This window comes from Cydia pomonella, chromosome 16, assembly GCF_033807575.1.
Source record: "Cydia pomonella isolate Wapato2018A chromosome 16, ilCydPomo1, whole genome shotgun sequence".
Taxonomy (NCBI): Eukaryota; Metazoa; Arthropoda; class Insecta; order Lepidoptera; family Tortricidae; genus Cydia; species Cydia pomonella.
The window spans coordinates 1,611,059-1,634,083 of NC_084718.1; the positions used below are offsets into that span (position 1 = coordinate 1,611,059).

Consider the following 23,025-nt stretch of genomic DNA (forward strand, 5'->3'; position numbering starts at 1 on the left):
ATTCTCATAAATTGTATAGCAACAGCCTTTGAACTTTAGAATCAATGTCGGTTGATAATATCTATCGAATACTTGTATGACGAGCTCGATTGATAAGATTATTTGCGCTTAAAACTAACAATATGCCCTGAACCTAAGGACGGGCTAAATCATGTTTATTATAGTTTTAGATTGAATATTATTTCATCTTGTAAAATAATTAGCACTCTTATAAATTGACCTGCCGTGGGAGAGGGGCAGATGCCTGTTGCGGGACGCTACGTGCGTGCGTCAGCAGTTTTGCTGTTCCTCTTATTAGCCGAACTATGTATTAATAATAAATAATAATAATAATAAAAAATGAAATAAAGGGAATAATAATAAATTCCTTTATTTCAGATACATGCGATCCATAATTACACAATCATTATAGTATTTTATGCAACAGTTGTATAAGGGTCAAAAAAGGCGAGTGGCGTGAGTTACAATGTGAGCCAGAGCCGAACATTGTAAAGGAATACGCCACGAGCATTTTTTGACCTACTTATACAACGTTGCATACAATACTTTTCCTACGAGTCAACAAAAATAAATCTTAATTTAGGCAAACAAAGCAAAAGTATATAGCCAAGACGCGCGAGCATACCTTGTTACGCGCCCGGCCCGCCCCGGGCCGCGGCCGGCCGGTCAGCGACACCTCGTAACTCATGAGGCCCTGGTACTTGCTACTTCCTAAATTACATTTTTGGACAGATTTTTCTCGATTTTGGCCACCGTAGCCTACGGAGACTAACAAGCAACGCTAAGAGGTCTTCGTAGTCTATGGGTGTTGCTATATTACGGGTGTCACATGCGTGTTTCTGACTTATGAAGTGAGTGTTTTTACCAAATGAATATTTTGTAAGTTGGCAGCAATGCACTTAGTTTAAAACTGTATTAGTTTTGATTTTGTTAGGTTGGTAGCCATTAATCGCTGTAACGCTATAGCGATTAAAAGCACAAGAGCTGTCATGAGGAATAGACAATATAGACTTTTCTTGAAATCTTTTATGTATGTTCTTATATTCGTGTTAATGAATGCATAAATGACAGATAACAGTAGAGGAGTAGGAAAATAAACACATACTAATATGCAGCTTTATTTCACTTTTAAAAGATACAATTACTGCAGCGATTACACATAACATGTACTTAAAATATAATATTACTTATAACTTAACAAAGTGCTTTTAAATTCAAGATCTTTAATACTAGAAGGTGAACCACAAATCTTGAAAAGTTCAGACGGTATTCGATTTTTCTTTAACATAACTTGATAAATCATTCCATTCGCTTCGTTCTTCTCTTGATAGAAATAGGAGGGTAATATGTTATACCTTTATTACGTGATACTTTTAGAGCGCCGTTATGTACTGAATGATCACATTTTTTAATGCCTGCAGCATCACTTCACGTGATCAATATAAAAATATCTGGTCGCCGTTATGTATTACGTACTGATGGTCCGATCGCTTTAATGGTCGGTCTTGGGCGCGGCGTCAGCGTAGGCCTTGACCTTGGGGAGGGAATAGACGGTCTGCTCGAGTTTCTTGAAGGCGGGGAAGCGTTCGTCAAGGTCCGGGGCCTGCAGCATCACCTTAAGGTATGCGTAAATGCCCGCAAATACGAAGTCACCCCAGGTCAGCTGCAATGAAGTATAAATGCTCAGTGAGAGTGAGAGAAGAACACGAACCTACGAGGCCTTTTTTAGGGTTCCGTAGTCAACCCTTATAGTTTCGCCATGTCCGTCTGTCTGTCTGTCTGTCTGTCCGAGACTTTGCTCCGTGGTCGTTAGTGCTAGAAAGCTGAAATTTGGCATGAATATATTAATCAATAAAGCCGACAAAGTCGTACAATAAAATATAAAAATTTAATTTTTTTTAGGGTACCTCCCCTACACGTCAAGTGGGGGTGGAATTTTTTTTTCGCTTCAACCCTAGAGTGTGGGGTATCGTTGGAAAGGTCTTTCAAAACTAATAGGGGTTTTCAAGAAACATTTTTAGGATATAATCGCTCCGAAAGAAAAAAAAAATGTGTCCCCCCCCCCTCTAACTTTTGAACCATAGATCCAAAAAATATGAAAAAAATCGTGGAAGTAGAGCTTAAGAAAGACATTAAATGAAAACTATAGCAGACATGATCAGTTTATCTGTTTTTGAGTTACCGCAAAAAGTTTTCCCTTCATAGTAAAAAGACTTACTTTAATTAGGTACTGATTATGCAAATTTGCCTATTTGTTTAACTCGGGTGAAAGGTACCATTTACTACACTTTAAGCTCCAGTTTAGCTTATTGTGACGGAAGAGTAACTACGGAACCCTACACTGAGCGTGGCCCGACATGCTCTTGGCCGGTTATTTATATGTTCATGTGAATAAACTTTCATTCATTCATTCATTCATTCATTAGTATGTTAACGACACAATGAAAAGCACGCTGATGCCAACCTATCACTAAGCTAGGTTTATAGGTTTCCCTTTTTTTCTAAATTTGCAATAAAAAAAAAGAAAAAAAATATTTTTATTGAAAAAAGCGAAACCTATAAACCTAGAATATATTATGCTGAAGCGATTGATATCAAAACCAAAGTGATTAGTTAAGATTTAGTTGGTGGAAAACGTTTTCTCCCAAAATGGAACTTCATAGAAAAAGTACCGTTATTTCGCTAGGATCGCAAAGTTATTCTTCCTTCTTAAGATGCAGTAGGTTTAGCCAACACAGTTTTCAAAAAGTCTTATCGTTTTTTTTATTATTAGGGATCACTGTCGGATCGGATGTTGTGTGTCGTTGATATGAAAACGCCTCGGTTACGGAAGCGCGCGCTCCGTGATCCTCGGTTAAGTATACTGACCTTGCCCAGCGCGAGGTGTCCGTTGTTCTCCTTGAGGATCTGGTCCAGCTTGGCCAGCATGCCAGGGTACACGTTCTTGGAGAAGTCCTCGTGCTTCTTGGCCTTCAGGGCCTCGTCGGGCTCGTATTGGACTTGTGCGGCCTCTGTTGAGACGAATGTAATATTAGAAACCTGTGAAACTTTGCTTTACTGGTCTGGTGGTTGGTGGTGGTTCTGTTGTGTTTTTGTGTATAAATGGTATAAAATAACCTGAAATACTAACAATATTGCGGTATTTTTTGTTATGATATAGGAGGCAAGCGAGCAGACGAATCGCCTGATGGTAAGCGATTACCGTCTCCCATGGACACCCGCAACACCAGAAGGGTTGTGCGTTGACAGCTTGTAGCATTCAAGTATTATGATCTTTTCTTGAAGGTTTGAAGGTCGTATCGGTCCGGACATACCGCGGGCGACAGTTCATTCCACAGTTTAGCTGTAAAGATTGAAATGTTATCGCTCAAAGCGATGGCGAAAAGAAGAGGCAGGGATTAATCCGAACAATTCCTTGGAGCACTGCCATGTGCCTTCATGTTCTTTTTAATCAGGAAATCTTGTTATGTGCGGCCAGGTCTTGTTTACGGCCAAGGTGGCGAGATATGGACATGCTCTGTACTTGTCTATACTTACTCGCTCTGATGTCGTTGACGAACTCTACGTTCTGGTCAATCAGGAAATCTTCGTCAATGTTGGATCCAGCCAGGCCGTGCTTACGACCGAGGTAGCGAGACAGAGGAATGCTCTGCGCGTACTGCTTGCCATCGACTACCATCACTGGCATTTGGCCGAATGGGGTTTCTGAAACAAACAGAATATTAAGCCTAGTTATGAAAAAAAAATGTATTAGCTCACGTGGCTTTCACGTCCTTTAATGGGATAACTGGCTTTAATCATTCAAACACATTAAATTACATGATCAATTCATCTAAAATTAACTAATAAATTTAAGAATCATGTAAAGCGTAAACTTATTTCTAAAGCTTATTATACCACACAAGACTACATGAATGATAAAACAACGTGGGATTAATTGTGATTCGAAATGATTAATTATTTATTATATTTGAATAATGATGATGAAATGGATATTCCAATGCATGTATTTCCTTTGTTGTTTTTATTATATTTGTTTGACATTTAGAATTTATTCTAGAAACAATCTAGACTAGTATTTTTTATACATTTTTTTTTGTATGACTATATTTTGTGAAAGTTTTAGTATTAAATTTGATCTATGAATTATATTCATTAGTATTATATATGGAATAATATTTACAACATCAATAAATTGCTCTGATAATTAGATTAAGATAATTATATGTAATACTGTCTTACTATTCATAAGTGCTTGTTGCTAGGCCTACATGAATAAAGTATATTTGAATTGAATTGAATTAAATTGAATAATACTAAAACTTCTTCTTCTTAAATTTAAGAGCAGGGCTCTTGTCGGTGCAGCTTAATGAAGTTGTCTCCACCTTGGTCGATCCGAGCCCTTTAGTGTCCCGGTACGACACGGCTCCTACATGCTCCTTTACTTGGCTCATATAACTTTTTCTTGGTCTTCCCCTCCCTCTCCTTCCAATTATTTTCCCTTCTATAATGTTTCTGATGAAGTGGTCGTGTCGTAGCAGGTGGCCGATCATTTTTCCTCTTCTATTTTTAACAATGCTCATTAAGCTTCTCTTTTCCTTCACGCTTTTTAGAACGGCTTCATTGGTAACTCTTTCTGTCCAACTTATTCCTTCTATACTTCGCCAACACCACACCTCAAATGCTTGTAAATATTGTTCATCTCATTCAATACTAAAACTATCATGTAACTATTATTTATTTATATGAGCCTAGTGTCCTACTGCTGGGCAAAGGCATCCAAACTTCCTTTCCACGTATCCCGGTCTTGACTCCTAATCCTTGGCTCCCACCAGTTCCTAACAAAGGCGTCAAGGTCATCTCGCTAAAGCCGTCGAGGTTTGCCGCGCCCGGGGGTTTGATGTGGGACCCAATTGGTTGTTTTAGCCCACAAGTCACCCGGCATTTTTTTTTATACTATGTCGGTGGCAAACAAGCATACGGCCCGCCTGATGGTAAGCAGTATCCGTAGCCTATGTACGCCTGCAACTCCAGAGGAGTTACATGCGCGTTGCCGACCCTAACCCTCTCCCACCCCTCGTTGAGCTCTGGCAACCTTACCGGCAGGAACACAACACTATGAGTAGGGTCTAGTGTTATTTGGCTGCGGTTTTCTGTAAGGTGGAGGTACTTCCCCAGTTGGGCTCTGCTCTAGATCTGGAATGACATCCGCTGTGCTGTGCCCTACCACACAGAGCGAGATGACATTCACAATGCCCATACCTCTCTTGTGGACGTAGTTTAAGGACGTACCCGGGTCCATACGGCAAACGTGTCCCGCCCAGTTCCACTTCAGGTTGGCGGCTGTTTCAGCCACGTCAGCTAATTGTGTTTTTAAATTAATAAACATATTTATTATGAATGACTATTTTTTTTATCATTACATATTTCAGCATTTTAATATCTAAGTACTTAATGTTGCAATTATATGATCGCTTTGATGTCATTTAGCTGCGGCACTATTTTCTAATCGCAAAAATGTCGCAATCATTGCACAATATTTCCCGGGCCCCGCTTCACTCCCAAGCCATTCAGAATCCGTCGACATATTTTTGTTTACCGACCTTCATCTAACAGTTAGCATGACTTGCAAATTCACAGCCAACGCCTCCTCACAACACAGACTATTAGAAAATAGACCGTATGTCGTTGGAACAAGGTTTACTTACGTATGATCAATTAATTTTGAATATACATCATTAAATTGTCAAAGTAATAGTACTATTGTAATACTTAGTAGAAAAAACCGGCCAAGAGCATGTCGGGCCACGCTCAGTGTAGGGTTCCGTAGTTACTCTTCCGTCACAATAAGCTAAACTGGAGCTTAAAGTGTAGTAAATGGTACCTTTCACCCGAGTTAAACAAACAGGCAAATTTGCATAATCAGTACCTAATTAAAGTAAGTCTTTTTACTATGAACGTAAAACTTTTTGCGATAACTCAAAAACAGCTAAACTGATCATGTCCGCTATAGTTTTCATTTAATGTCTTTCTTAAGCTCTACTTCCACGATTTTTTTCATATTTTTTAGACCTATGGTTCTAAAGTTAGAGGGGGGGGACACATATTTTTTTTCTTTCGGAGCGATTATCTCCGAATATATTCCCTTTATCAAAAAATGTTTCTTGAAAACCCCTATTAGTTTTGAAAGACCTTTCCAACGATACCCCACACTCTAGGGTTAAAGCGAAAAATAAAATTCACCCCCACTTTACGTGTAGGGGAGGTACCCTAAAAAAAAAAAAATTTTTAGATTTTATTGTACGACTTTGTCGGCTTTATTGATTTATATATCCATGCCAAATTTCAGCTTTCTAGCACTAACGACCACGGAGCAAAGCCTCGGACAGACAGACAGACAGACAGACAGACAGACAGACAGACAGACAGACAGACAGACAGACGGACATGGCGAAACTATAAGGGTTCCGTTTTATGCCATTTGGCTACGGAACCCTAATAAAAATGAATAGGAACCGTTGTCAAAGGATGCTGCGAACAGTGACAGATGTCCGAGGTGCGAAAAGTTACCAAAAAGTTCGTAAAGTTCTTGGAAATTTAAGGAAATTTTCACGTTGGAAATGGAAAATTTCGAAACTCATACAAAAATACATAGACCCCGAAATTGAACCATGTGGAAATTGCAATCTTGGCCATGAACCCCTAAAAAATCAAGCTAGTAAAATTTCCTATTGTTCATGTTATTTTATTTACCACACTTCCAACTACAAACACAAACAAAGTCGGCATTGTACGGTCAACCAATTTGATTCCTAGGCCACTATAGAACCATGTCATAATGACTTCTACGACAGTGCTTATTGAGTGATGCATAGCATGTATAGAGTAGTTAAAGCGACAAGGTTCTATAGTGGCCTAGGATTCAAATTGGTTGACTGTACATTATATGTTACAGGCGTAACGATATATATAATTAAGGAATAAACAAGATTGTTAGAATAGTTAAACTGTTGTGACTGTAGCATTAGGCTTAGTATCCTGTAAAAATTGTTGTAAATAGTGTGTGTGGGTTTCGTAGTCATCTAGAAACCCTTATAGTTTCGCCATATCCGTCCGTCCGTCCGCGGGTTTGCTCCGTGATCGTAACTGCTAGAAAGCTGCAATTTGGCATGAATACATCAATCATGCTTTATAATAGAACGATAAAGGCAAAATTATAAAAAATAAATAATTTAAGATACCTCCCATACAATTTTTTTTTTTTGTTTTTTTTTTTTGTTTTGGCCTAATATTGTGTGGTATCTAACGTTGGATAGGTCTTTCAAAACGAATACTGGTCTCCAAAAAACATTTTTTGATAAAATTAATATTTTCGAAAATAATCGCTCCGAAAGAAAATAAAAATGTCTAACGCCACAGCGCGATTGGTTGATGAGTTCGCATCACGCTCGCGATTGATCGCAACTAGTTGGCTCGAATTCGCGAGTGATACCGCTGAACTGGTACCATTCTAAATGCCCGTAAGGCCCATCCTTAGATATATATCAATGAAATAAGCACCTTGTCATCAAACAACGAACCGCGCGCTAAATAACAGTAAGTATATTATTGTAAATACTTTTTATCGTATATTGCCCCTCGTTATTATCTCAAACACAATATGTTTCATTACGTTCCATTATCAATGACTAGCATTCATATTATACTGTGACGATGCATCATGGTCGGAGGAAACTGATATGATACCTAAAGTAATATATTAAAATTGATATAGTTCTATGATCGTCTGTCTCGCGGACAACGCACCGAAGAGCCCGGGTTGAAATGAAATGGGTGAATCAACTAGTTATTTCTGGTTGTTATTCCGTCCCAATAGCCGGGCGACAATACATACCACGTTATATTATAGTGCATGGTTGATGGCTTATTGCGGAAAGAGCTTGGTACCAAAAGAAGTAAGAGAGGTATGGGCATTGTGAATGTCATCTCGCTTTGTGTGGTAGGGCACAGCCAGTGGATGTCATTCCAGATCTAGAGCAGAGCCCAACTGGGGAAGTACCTCCACCTTACAGAAAACAGCAGCCAAATAACACTAGACCCTACTCATAGTGTTGTGTTCCTGCCTGTGAGTATGGTTGCCAGAGCTCAACGAGGGGGGTTTTAGGGTCGGCAACGCGCATGTAACTCCTCTGGAGTTGCAGGCGTACATAGGCTGCGGAGACTGCTTACCATCAGGCGGGCCGTATGCTTGTTTGCCACCGACGTAGTATATAAAAAAAAGGCATGTTTATGCCATAAAACCAGGATTTAAAGAGTGAAACAGGCGACCGTATCAATGGTAAGGGCTTATGCACAAATCACGCGAGGTTCGGTAGGGGGGGGAGGGGTCACGAAAAAATCACGACAAATCACGTTTATAAGGAGACCTCACGTCACTAAGAATAAATATCTGCCACATACTTTTTCTCGGTTTCATTAAACATAAATCTTCACTTGGCACTTCAAAATAGCGAGTCTAAACAAGATATACTCTATACATAATTCACCAGTTCTATACAAAATATGGATACTTGGTGTCTAAATTAAATATTTTCATTTTAATTTCATTTTCATTACTATTTATCTTAAAATTAGGTCGAATAAAAAAAAAACTACACGTGAGGTTATGTGGGAGTCAAAAAGTAGCCGAAAAAATCTCGCGTGATTTGTGTACCAGCCCCTAAGGAGTGATAAGAATAAGTTGAATGACCCAAATACATACGTTTATGTGCAATGGAAACGGATGCATGAATTTCAATACAACAAATATTCATTATTATTTCAATTTATTTCATTAGAGTAAAGAACGTGTGTTTAAAGAATATTAGGATAGTAATGATACTTATACATTAAAGTTGTTAATTTAACGTTAAAAATAGTACGGTCGCGGAAATTGATTCTTTAGCAACTTGCGGTTCAAGTAAATTTGGCTGTACATACTTATGGTAGGAGCTGTCCATTGTAACGTGGCACGTTAACTGCTAAAGAATCAATTTCCTCGACTGTACATTGTGCAACGAGGGGGGGTAAGTGAAATTTTGGATACGAGGGTGGTAATTCATGGATAAAACAAACAAAAATATAAAATTATAAACGTCAGTATTTTATAAGTAAAACTAATTTATGCTACTTGGTTTGTATGAATAAGTGACATAATTAAATATATAGCTTTTTTTTTTACAATCCATAACTCCCGCGGGAACAAAATAGGCCTTTGTCCTTCAGCACACCTGCGTGAAATAAGATCTTTTTCGAGCAAGTGTGATGAAAAAGTAATTTTAGGAGACAATTTTTTTGTTATTCATTCTTGAGTAGTTGTGGAAAATTGTCTGCGACATTTATGCTTGAAATGTATGCCCTATCGAATGAGATCTTTTTTAATGTACGACAGGTAAATGGACAGATAATGGCACATTAACCAACTGCTGACGTGTTTGGCATCATAAAACTTAGAAGGGGTGCATTTTTAAAATTGTTGAGAAAAAATATAGGTCTGGGGGGTGATATGTCGATAAAATTCATCATACTATACGAGGTTAACGGCTCCACTATACGAGTACAAACACATTGTGTAGATGTCCGCGCACGTAATCGTTTCATTCAGTCAGGGTTCAGAGGCATTTCCTCTAGAAAACACTCTGGAGTTACTAGGCTTGAGGTTAGGCCAGTCTTTAGGGGTGACCCGTCAGCAGGCCAAAAGCAGGCGAATGGGCTCACCCAGAACCTTGATGGGAAGTAGAACTAAGGCATCTGGATGCCTCAGATCAGTTTCATTAAGTTCTAGAGCGTGGTCGGTGGTCGGTGTGCGCTTGTGGCAGCCTATTGGCTGTTTGCACCGTATGCGGTGCGCGGCAAGTAGGTATCAATCCCAGGCTTAGGTTAGTGAAACTTACTGGGCTTGAAGTTGGGCCAGTCCTCAGGTGTGACTCTGTTGTCTTTCCAGTCCTCGCCGCCGTAGGCGAGCAGCAGGCGGATGGGCTCGCCCAGGGCCTTGATCGGGAAGTAGTAGAACTCGGTCTGAGGCATTTTGGCTCTGAAATAGAAAGTAATGATGAGGGTGGAGCAAAACACTGATTTAAACTTTCACGATTTTTATACGTTGTTCAATTCAATGTTTTATTTCAGGCTTGAGCCCATATTATTAACTATAACACGGGACTTAATGGTTAAGTAATTTGTAATTAATTCTTAAACTTTACCTCCGACGTTTCGAGGACGGCATTGTCCCCGTCGTCTCGGATATCGTAAAGAGAAAACGTTTTTCTACTTCTAAATATTTTCCATTTTGTTGTATGTTATTGACACAATGAGAAACTAGGTTTAGGGTTTATCTTTTTCAAAATTAGCAATACAAAAATAAAAAAGTTAACGTTTTTTTTAAGAGGCTGTCAACACCCAATGTCCTTGAAATTGATGTTACTTAAACAGTTTTTTAAGAAAGACTATTTGTTTTAGTCAAGTAAGAAAAATATATGTTCATATTAATTATATTTCAAAGACCGTGGTTGTACTCGATACATGATTGAACGAAATCGGCTCGATAGAAAATAATTACAAAGATTGGTCTTAAAATCACAATTAAACGGTTCTATGTCTTTATTGATTTGACTTATGGGTCTGCAATTAAAATCACAATTTCAAAACGTTTATATCTAAACCGCTATTGAGTAAAATATTACACTAATAATCCACTTTTTTTTATTTAAATATTTTTCTTATTATTCCCTTGCCCAGGCCCAGTAACATGCGACAGTGCTATCTCATTTACTCCGATACAAATAGACAGTGTTCGCGCTTTAGGTATTGACAGCCTCTTAAGCGAAACCTACTATAAACAGTATAAACCTAGAATATATTACTTATGCTGAAGCGATCGACATCAAAATCAAAGTGATTTGTTAAGATTTAATCAGTAGAAAGCGTTTTCTCCCGAAATGGAATTTCATAGAAAAAGTACCGTTATCACAAATCGGCCAAGAGCATGTCGTGCCATGCTCTGTGTAGGGTCCCGTAGTTGTTAATCAGGATTTGCTCAAATACAAGAAAGTGATTTTGCAATTGGAGCATGACGAACAGTTCTAAGGCTTATCACACTTATCGGACCACTCATGAAATCAAAACAACCTACCTACGTTCTTATCGTTTCGTCACTAAGTGTTTATTCTATAAATAAATTGAAAATGTGGATTCTTGAGATTACAGCACGGTCACGTCCAGTGCGGGGCCTGAGGCAAATTCTATCAAGGGGCCCTTGGATTGCTTTAATTTTGTCGGACGAAAAGAAACCGAGTCCGACAATGAAATGAATCCACGCCGCAAAATTTTCGCCGTAATTTGTACAAGTGTGAGCTAGGGTATTGATATTAAAAACAAACTGGCAGTGACTAGAAAATCGTCAACACTGTGGGCTTAGGACAACAATGTAAACTTAGATATGGATAATGGCACGGAACCCTTCGTGCGCGAGTCCGACTCACACTTGGCCGGTTTTTTGTCTACTAAGATAATTACCAATTTTCATTACGATAGATTTTATAGTAAAAAAGTTTTATTTTGAAAATAGATAAAAGAAGTAACATCGGGTAAAACTTGCAACTTTTTTTTTAAACAGCCCCTAAATTTGATTTTTTCGCGTTTTGAAATCCACCCCGATACGAAACCACTAATCTAGCAAGAAAATTACTTCTAATACCACAGTCAGTAAATCTTTGCACACAAAATCTAATAAAGATAGGAATTCGAGCAAAAATACTTGTAGGTATTCGTGCAAAATGCTTATATAAAGATTTTTAAAGAATAATAGTCTAAGATGCCGGTAATAAGGCCGACCTTTACCGATCTAACCGGATGAAACTTATATTTTATAAAAAAAAGTTCTTGAACATATATAAATAGGGTATCCCAAAGAAATATGGTAAAGGCTATTTTGAATTAATTTTAAAAATAATTTTTTCTTCCAGTTTCACCGACTTGACTACCAAACGAACTAAGTTCCAATGGAAAGTATACAACTTATATAACATGAATCAGTACCCCTAGTGTAAATAAATTCGATTTTGAAACGTGACGTACGCGTTTGCGTTTAGTCTCATTTTGTATTGGATTTAGAAAGAGCGCGCCAAGCGGGACGTTTTGGAAACTCAAAACCCTATACAAAATGAGACTTAACGCAAACGCGTTCGTCACGTTATGATGTCGATAAAATTTACACTAGGGGTACTGGTAACTTGCCTAAGTATCTTTTTATTGTGACTACCTGACTACTTAGTTTTTCTTAGACTGTGGTTGGGTCATAAGTTCTGTCACAAAGGTTTTGACTGATAAAATGTTATACAAAGCCTTAAATAAAAAAAAGTTTACCATAAATTGAAAGCTTGTTTTATACTGATTAAAACTTGAACAGAACTTAAGAGTCCTTATTCCTACAGACGAGCGTATTTTGTAAAATGCTTCCTTTTTCATTCAAGATTACGACGTAACTATTAGTATTTATTCAAAAACTGGTAACGTACTTAAATAATCGTTTCCTAAACTAGCGGCTCCAACAGTTCAAATTTTCATTTTCTCTTTTAAACCTCTTTTTTAATGAGTTTTTTTGGGAGTCTTTTCCAAATTTTGCAGTGAGATGTGGCGTTTCGGTTCTCAATTTTGCTGTAAACAAGAATCATTTGGTACATGAATGACTACAATTTGATTCAACATATCTCGTACGAGGGGCTGGAATGATTAACAATCGAAGATTCATTTGAAAAAACTGATAAAATACCTTCCGAGTTTTCTTCATTTTTTTGGCGAAAACAGGGTTTTATTATATTTTTTTTCCGCAAATTGTACGCATATTTTGCTTTAAAAATAATATTATAGCAAACTGTAACTTTATGTTAACCTATAAAAAAAAAATCATAACTATGGGACCTACATTGCCGTAAATTTATATTTTTTTAAAACACGTATAAATCACGCAGCAGCGACGCCCCGCTCTCAGTCCGCGCGGAGCGCGCTTAGAGGACGGACCTGTGCTCGATTGTCAGGCATTCGTTGCGATCGTAATCAGCTACGGAGTTCCGAGAAGTGCTATATACTGCGATTAGAAAATCTTAATAAAAGTTCATTTTTTACACTATGCTTAACAGACTCGCTTATTGATGGATTTTCAGTGGTCCTTTTTTTATACTACGTCGGTGGCAAACAAGCTTACGGCCCGCCTGATGGTAAGCAGTATCCGTAGCCTATGTACGCCTGCAACTCCAGAGGAGTTACATGCGCGTTGCCGACTCTAACCCCCTCCCGCCCCTCGTTGAGCTCTGGCAACCTTACTCACCGGCAGGAACACAACACTATGAGTAGGGTCTAGTGTTATTTGGCTGCGATTTTCTGAAAAACGCATTTTTACTTGAAATTACGTTAGGGTTTGCATTTGCATTATTATTTTTGACCCGGATGAAGTCCAAGTTCTCATGATGGAGTCAGGAGTTGGTCACCAGAACTCCTAATCTACTCATTATAATCCCATCGTGTTTAGGCTCAAAAGATTTGCCCTGACGAACACCATCGATCTAGATGAGGTCCAGGGTCTCATGATGGAGTCAGGAGTTGGTCACCAGGACTCTTAATCTACTTATCATAACGCCATCGTGTTTGAGCTCAATAGATTTGCCCTGACGAGCACCATCAATCTAGATGAGGTCCAGGGTCTCATGATGGAGTCAGGAGTTGGTCACCAGAACTCCTAAACTACTCATCATAACCTCATCGTGTTTGGGCTCAATAGATTTGCCCTGACGAGCATCATCAATCTAGATAAAGTCCAGGGTCTCATGATGGAGTCAGGAGTTGGTCACCAGAACTCCTAATCTACTCATTATAATTCCAACGTATTTGGGCTCATGAGATTTGCCCTGACGAGCACCATAGATCTAGATGAGGCCCAGGGTCTCATGATGGAGTCAGGAGTAGGTCACTAGAACTCCTAATCTACTCATTATAATTCCATCGTGTTTGGGCTCAAAAGATTTGCCCTGACGAGTACCATCGATCTAGATGAAGTCCAGGGTCTCATGATGGAGTCAGGAGTTGGTCACTAGAACTCCTAATCTACTCATTATAGTTCCATCGTGTTTTGGCTCAAAAGATTTGCCCTGACGAGCACCATAGATCTAGATGAGGCCCAGGGTCTCATGATGGAGTCCGGAGTTGGTCACCAGAACTCCTAATCTACTCATCATAACTCCATCGTGTTTGGGCTCAATAGATTTGCCCTGACGAACACCATCGACCTAGATGAGGTCCAGGGTCTCATGATGGAGTCAGGAGTTGGTCACCAGAACTCCTAATCTACTGATCATAACTCCATCGTGTTTGGGCTCAATAGATTTGCCCTGATGAACACCATCGATCTAGATGAGATCCAGGGTCTCATGATGGAGTCAGGAGTTGGTCACCTGAACTCCTAAACTACTCATCATAACCTCATCGTGTTTGGGCTCAATAGATTTGCCCTGACGAGCATCATCAATCTAGATAAAGTCCAGGGTCTCATGATGGAGTCAGGAGTTGGTTACTAGAACTCCTAATCTACTCATTATAATTCCAACGTGTTTGGGCTCATGAGATTTGCCATGACGAGCACCATCGACCTAGATGAGGTCCAGGGTCTCATGATGGAGTCAGGAGTTGGTCACCAGAACTCCTAATCTACTCATCATAACTCCATCGTGTTTGGGCTCAATAGAGTTGCCCTGACGAGCACCATCAATCTAGATCAGGTCCAGGGTCTCATGATGGACTCAGGAGTTGGTCACCAGAACTCCTAGTCTATTCATCATAACTCCATCGTGTTTGGGCTCAAAAGATTTGCCCTGACGAGTACCATCGATCTAGATTAATTCGAGGGTCTCATGATGGACTCAGGAGTTGGTCACCAGAACTCCTAATCCTAATTTTGAGCCCAAACACGATGGAATTATAATGAGTAGATTAGGAGTTCTAGTGACCAACTCCTGACTCCATCATGAGACCCTGAACATCATCTAGATTGATGTTGCTCGTAAGGGCAAATCTATTGAGCCCAAACACGATGGAGTTATGATGAGTAGATTAGGAATTATGGTGACCAACTCCTGACTCCATCATGAGACCCTGGACTTCATCTAGATCGATGGTACTCGTCAGGGCAAATCTTTTGAGCCCAAACACGATGGAATTATAATGAGTAGATTAGGAGTTCTAGTGACCTACTCCCGACTCCATCATGAGACCCTGGACTTCATCTAGATTGATGGTGCTCATCAGGGTAAATCTATTGAGCCCAAACTCGATGGAGTTATGATGAGTAGATTAGGAGTTCTGGGGAGTTCTGGTGACCAACTCCTGACTCCGTCATGAGACCCTGGACCTCATCTAGATCGATGGTGTTCGTCAGGGCAAATCTTTTGAGCCCAAGCACGATGGAATTATAATGAGTACATTAGGAGTTCTGGTGACCAACTCCTGACTCCATCATAAGAACCTGGATGGACTTCATTCGGGTCATAAATAATAATACAAACCCTAACGTGATTTCAAATAACACTGAAACTCTATAGCACTAATGTGCGCAAACGATTGGCATCTTGACTAGGCAGCATGGGTGCGTAGCCACCATGCCAATCGATACGACAACGAAACACTATCTGTCTCTCTCTCGTACTAATATGCACAAACGATTGGCATCTTGGCTGGGCAGCATGGGTGCGTAGCCAACATGCCAAACGTTTACGATACGACAAGGAAACACTATCTGTCTCTCTATCGCACTAATATGCGCAATCGATTGGCTTCTTGGCTAGGTATCATGGGTGCGTAGCCAACATGCCAATCGTTTACGATACGACAACGAAACACTACTCTCTCTCTATCGCACTAATATACGCAAACGATTGGTATTTTGGCTAGGCACCAAGCAAGTGTGTGGCCAACATGCCAATCGTTTACGATACGACAACGAAACACTATCTGTCTCTCTATCGCACTAATATACTTTATTTATACCTGCAGTCATTTACTAACTTCTTCATTTTCCATTGGTGTGAAAGAGACAGAATAAAGAGCAAGGGTTATAGTACACTCTGTAGTCTGTACACTTAGTAGTAGTGTACATAAAAAAACTACTGTGCATATAAAATAAAATAAAGAGTGCCCATATGATATCATATAACACTAAAATTAATGTTGCTTGAAATTATATTGAAAACTATCAAGATTATTCTAGTCTGCATTGAAACGCGCGTCGCGTTGCCGGCGCTCGCGTACCGAGCGCCAACGCCATCTATCGAGCGTTATTTCGTGAAATCGGAGAACGCTCCAAGGATTAAGGGCTCTTAATTTACTACTTGTTTACTTTGGGATTGACGTTAGACGCAAATACGCGGCTGGATTGTGAAAAATTATACTTTACCAAAGGGAGTAAAAATCAGTGTCATATTAATAAAATAGGTACAATCGTTTATTTGTATGAACCTACTTTATTAGAACGTTATTTTATCACCTGCAATTTTCCGACAAGATTTTCGCAGACAACCCTATACCAACTGTATTCGCATTAAATTGCCATCATTTTGATATTTATTACACTTATTAGAGGTAAGACGGAACCATAATTTTGTTGCCGTTTGCGTGTCAGGTTTTGCGCGGTGAGTCGGACTGTCCGGAACTGGTGAGTCGACTGGTGCGACTGCATGTTCCGGACGTTCCTAGGATTGCACTAAGACCGCGGCGACGCGATCTGTTGGCGGTGGCGGCGACGCGATCTGTTGGCGGTGGCGGCGACGCGATCTGTTGGCGGTGCCGGCGGCCCGTACCGTGTCGCGCATGAATTCTCCACTGCTTCGCTGTCTCTCTCACAACACAATTGAATGCGCTCTTGATATTAGCACCGGAGTACGACTTGATTACGTGGCGATGGGTGGCTTTGAGAAGTTAATGCCTGAGATTCTGTGAGATGATTGATACTAGGCCGTCAACTGTTGTGTAGTTTTAAGCTGTCAATTTATATAATTTCATGGCGCATTGGTTGAGACTGTAATGACATGTAAATGTGTTTGAAATATGAAATACATATTTTCAAGCTGCAGGTAGATGAGTGCAATTGCCGATTTTAACTCACCTGTTTACACACGGCAACAAAGAATATAATACTCACACGGCAACCACATAATAGCGATCGAAAAAAGATAGGCGAACTTTCTGATTCATGTTTTATAAGTTGTATTACCGCTCACCGTAAAATTGTAAACACTCGTCAGTTTATAATCTCGCTAGTTACATTATAAACTGACGGTAGTTAGATTACAAACTAACCTAACCTAACCTACGTTGGATTGTAAACTAACGGGTGCACAATCTTACGGTGTCATATACTTTCCATTAAAACTTACTTTGTTCGGTAGGCAAGTCGGATAAATTAAAAAAAAAATTAAAAATTGCCGTGACCATATTTCTTTAGGCAACCCTAAAATCCTATTTATAATTTATTTCATAAAATATAAGTTTCATCCGGTAGAGACATCGGTGAAGGTCGGCCTTATTATTGAATCTGTTACTAAACTTACAGTAAGGTTAGAGAACCGGCCGGCGCGAGAAACACGAACGACTGACGCCCAAGGCCGACCGCATGAGTTTATATTGGTAAATGATAAACAGATCACTGTTTATCACTAGATACAGTACATATATCTAGCTAGAGAAAAGCCTAGTAATGATGTTGATGATTAAGGCATGTGGTTAGGCTCAAAGCTTCATCGTTCATCAGTTTATTGGAAAAGATTAGACTGAAGAGGGCGCGTAAAAGTAAAACCAGGAAATTTGAAATCGCGCGGATTTTGACGTTTTTTGTCAATCAATATGTTTAAATTAAAAGTATACTTCTGATTAAAATTTCGTTAGTCAAATCCCCCGGCTATAACACTAGCTATTTTATACTAAAATTTATACTGCTATGTATGCAGGGTAACTATAAACAATTGAAAATAAATGAAAGTTGGATATGTTTTCGTGAATATTTTCTATCGAGCCAACTTTAACCTTTTAAGGTTTTGCTTAGAGTTTGCCCTCGCAAATATAGTCTAGTTTACGAGTGTTTTTTATTTCATGTTCATGATACTTATTTACCCTTGATTAAAATGTCTAGAATTTAATATAAAAAACTACCATTTTGCTTTAGCCCCCTCTGAATTTGATTTGCGTTCTGTCAAGCCCCACAAATGTCGAACTAAACGAAAAAATAAATCGGGATGACAGAGCTACCAAAAGTTACGTAATTATTTCCATATTTAATTTCCATTATTTAAGTTTTGATGGGCGTTTTCTATCGACGATTCTCATCTATAGTTGTGCCGTTCTCGAGAACGTTCTGCGTTTACTATGGGGAATGTTCTCGCACGAGAATATCCCATTAAAAGAACGGAGAACGTTCTCGAGAACGGCACAGCTACTCATACTGAACAGAGCGGTCGAGTTTTATATGCCACGAATAATTAGGAATTCCGGAATACCGTCAACTGAATTCCAGTATTAGATTTTTTGAGTTTCAATTTATGAAAAAAAAAAGATAAAATTACGACAGCAGCAGATATTCCCACAGAAGAAGCAAGTTTTAAAAACGTACCAACATCATTGACTATTTGACTGATTTTCCTTAAAATAAATGGTCAATATCAATATCGGTATTAATTACGGTATTGAGGGCCCAAATCGGTATTGAGAATTATCCTATATTGGATATTGGATGCAGTGGATTGGATGCCCTTGTTGGCCGCATCGAATTAACTCCACAGCAACAGCGATGACGTCCACCGTCACGTCACCGGACCGGTTAGCCAGCGACGGGGACCGGGGCCGGTCCGCGGGGGGACGGTCAGAATCGAAATTACGGCTCGCGGAACGCACACATATCGCGTCGCGCCGAAAATAATTATAAAAATACCTTGTAACTACCAGTAATTAAATTAGTGTTTACAGTCCGCTATAGTTTTATTCAGCAGTCTAGATATCCTGGATTCAACATACTACACGAATTAGGCACTAGACGCAATATATGGTCCTTCGAGCCGGATACCTGCAAAAAGATGCGATGCGGAATGCAATTAACGATGCTGCTTAGGGCACAGTTATTAATGTTATAATGACTAACGAGACCTAGTTTCTACGAATACAAAACCTTCGCGACGGTAGCTACAAATTACTTACATGCGTCGTTAGTTTTTTTTGGATACGGGATCTAGTGGCGGGTAATCTATGGTGTGGGCTCGGCACACTATCTATATTTATACCTATCCGTATGCCGGCTTAGTAGGTATGTCAGGTTACGTGTATGCCGGTTGGTTCTAAACTTAACATACTTAAAATATATACAGCAGTGGCAGCATGGTTCCATTTTTATCACTTGTCACTATGCCCGTCACTTTCGCGCTTACATACTTGTTAGAACGTGACAGGCATGGTGACAAATGATAAAGAGCCAACCATCTTAGCCCTACAGAATATAATAAAGAAAATGATAGTTTACAAACGATAATTGATGAAATCCACACCATCACTAAAAATTACCCCACAATTTATTTTTTTAAATGTGTAATTTAAAACGATTCAAGCATTCTAAAGTAATATGTGGCTGTATATTGAAATATATTTATGGTATTTCCAATCGTTTGTGCCAAATAAGTATGCAAGATAGTGATGAAAACCATGCTATAGTAATGACACTTTTATGGTCGGTAATGATACTGCATATATGGTAATGACGATTTGTGTACTAATTTATAAACATACTTATAAAAACATACATATTTATAATTATAAGGATTTTGAACTTAACATTACAAATAGCATGTTTTTGAACATAAAACTAGCTACATCAATTATTTTCAGAATATTATAATAAAATATATTACATTTAAATAAATAAATATATAACATGTATTTGTATAACTTTAATTAATTTATATTCGTAAATGGGCAATGTCTGTTTTTTTTTTGGGTTTTTTCAATGGTAAATCATATTATCAATATTTTATTCACATTATCAGTTTAAGCCCACATCTTTTATCTGCAGTGTATCCTTGGTATTTAAATCATGATAGACAATTGCGAATGAGCTTAATTTCTATGACACACTACTGTTTTTGATAATTTCATATATTATATATGAAACCTACCACCACCACCAACCACTACTGTTTTTGATAATTTCATATATTATATATGAAACCTACCACCACCACCAACCACTACTGTTTTTGATATTTTCATATATTATATATGAAACCTACCACCACCACCAACCACTACTGTTTTTGATAATTTCATATATTATAAATAAATAAATAAATATTATAGGACATTATTACACAAATTGACTAAGTCCCACAGTAAGCTCAATAAGGCTTGTGTTGAGGGTACTTAGACAACGATATATATAATATATAAATATTTATAAATACTTAAATACATAGAAAACACCCATGACTCGGGAACAAATATCCATGCTCATCACACTATATATTATATATGACTATATATATATATATTATATATGAAACCTACCACCACCACCAACCACTACTGTTTTTGATAATTTCATATATTATATATGAAACCTACCACCACCAACCACTACTGTTTTTGATAATTTCATATATAATATATAGTAGAATATTCAAATATTTTGTATTTTTGTTGTTATATAAATTAACTTTAAAATATAGCTATAATTATTGAAAGCCGTATAAATTTTAATTAATAGTTAAAAATGTATGTAATCAGTGTTTTGTAAGTTGCAAAATCCCTACTTTTACTGCATTAGTTACAAAATATTAGATATTGGGTCTACCCACTGGTATAATTAATTAATTCCTGTAATTATATACATCTAGCAAAGTTTTCAGATAGGTACCCATGTATAACAAAACGATCTTTCGTATGTGTGGTGGTCAAAAATCGTGGGTTTAAACTTCCATCCATCGTAGAGCAGAAAAATCATTATTGGGAAATACGCAAATAGTTGACTATCCAATAATTTTGGTAAAGAAACTTTGCATACACATACGAGATTAAGTTTGAATTGAAATGAAACACTAACCTAACCTAATTTTACGACAGCCGGCGAATCAACCGGTGTTGAAGTTCTGCTAACTTCGCGGAACTTTATTAACGCTACTCCCATAATAATACAACAAATATTTATTTTAACAGCCGCGTTATATATATCTTTAAATTATTCACACTTACCTACTTTTAATCCAGAATTTGCAGAGCAGAAGCACAGAATAAAATTAAATATTGTAATAGTACTACCACTACTACCGTACAAAATACAGAATGAGAAAAGAAAAGAAAAAGAAAGAGAAACTTCCTACCATAGATATAATATTCCTAAAGATAGTAAAGATGGAGTCTAAGCCAGCTGTCACCGTAGCCTCACACACAAAGCCACATTTTTATGTACGATTAACAATGAGTAGCCAAAAGTTGTGGCCATGTCGATAAACTATCGGCATTTTTTACAATTTTAATTTTACTTAAAAGGATTTAAAGTACCTAAAATGATCATATAACCATTATAACACGACTTTATATATTATATTCTTATCAACATGTATGATTTTGTGAGTTCGATATTACAATAATCAACGGCGGAAATGCATGGTACACCGGCCAACACCAAGTAAAATAAGTTTTCCGCAATAATTGAGTTATTTTGTTATATCATAGTATTCATTATCCATTGGCATTTCTGATGTTATTTTTTTGTGAAGATATCGAATAGACCGCGGGCCAGGAGCATATTTCGTCAGTCATCGCCTCCCGGCTGATACTTTGTCAGTTAATAGTTTTGATGCTGTTTTTAACTTAAAAAACCGTCAGCCGGTTTTATCGCGGTGGAATGACTGTCATGTAAAAATAAATTCCACAGAATAAGGCTGAGCACAGAAGCACGGAATTCCCATTCGGTTTGCGAATTCCGTTCGTCTGGGCCATACCTTACAGTCTGGACTCAGCCTAATGGGCCAATTACATTCACACTTGCCGATATCGGGCCCGAAATCAGTCCTGATGTCGAGCCTGATAATAGTTTTCCGTTTCACGGAATATTATCAGAAATTAGAAATCGTTTATTGCGAGCCATGGTACACAGTTATTACATTTAAATTATAGAAACACATGGCACCCTGAAAGTAGTATTGCAAGTATTCTTATAGCTAGCTAGGACTAAAGTTATTAAATATGCAGCGGTATCATGGTCGCATTTTTATCATCTGTCATGTTATGCGTAGCTTTCGCACTTACATACTTGTTAGAACGTGACAGGCATGGTGACAAATGATAAAGAGCCGACCATCTTAGCCTTACAGTACATCCTTAACAATATTTGAAATTTAAAAAAGACTTAAACCATTTTTTTACATTTCGATTTCGGACCCCGATATCGGGAAATGTCATATTAAAGCTCTAACAGACGGGCGTACCGGACCGCGACTTTGGTCTGGTCAACATATTTCTTTCTCGCTCTTACTTATAACTGCGTCGTAGGGTATACCGAGACGAATCGGATCAAGATAAAAAATCTGTCGATATTTGAAATATTGTATTAACCCTTTGAACGCCTTTACTTTCGCGCCTTTCGTGCGCGACTCATCTAGTGAACATTGTTGGAATGCGCGTCAGTTGACGTCATTGGCGATCAAAGGATTAATATTTCCCCGTGCGTCTTTTCTTACCCTGGCTTGCATAGGGAATATTTTAAATAACCAGATTTTTTTTTATTTGGACCGATTCGCTTCGGTCTAGTTTAATAACTTTTAATATTCTTTTTTTTTTTAATCTTTATTGAGGGTTTTTAAACAAATGCCACCCTCATAGTGGCTCTCTAACAAAACTACACCAGTCTAACTTTCACTATTTCTACTTGCTATGATATCCATAACCATAGAATAAAGGAGCCCAGCCTCT

At 38.3% G+C, this 23,025-nt stretch overlaps 1 protein-coding gene across 4 annotated transcripts; it reads right to left on the reverse strand.

The window, feature by feature from the left end:
- Positions 1-1,102: 1,102 nt before the first annotated feature.
- On the reverse strand, positions 1,103-21,450 carry LOC133526730 (glutathione S-transferase 2-like). 4 transcript variants are annotated; one of them, XM_061863456.1, is made up of 5 exons: positions 21,304-21,450; positions 9,933-10,072; positions 3,538-3,705; positions 2,869-3,011; positions 1,103-1,663 (listed from the first exon to the last, which is right to left on the reverse strand). In XM_061863456.1, exons 2-5 carry the CDS (start codon positions 10,063-10,065, stop codon positions 1,493-1,495), a joined length of 615 nt encoding a protein of 204 aa, XP_061719440.1. In that variant the 5' UTR covers positions 10,066-10,072; positions 21,304-21,450; the 3' UTR covers positions 1,103-1,492. The 4 variants fall into 4 exon arrangements, with proteins under 4 accessions (XP_061719440.1, XP_061719441.1, XP_061719439.1 ...); XM_061863457.1 differs by having other exon boundaries at positions 21,308-21,422; XM_061863455.1 differs by lacking the exon at positions 21,304-21,450 and adding an exon at positions 17,628-17,718.
- Between the last annotated feature and the right edge of the window lie 1,575 nt (positions 21,451-23,025).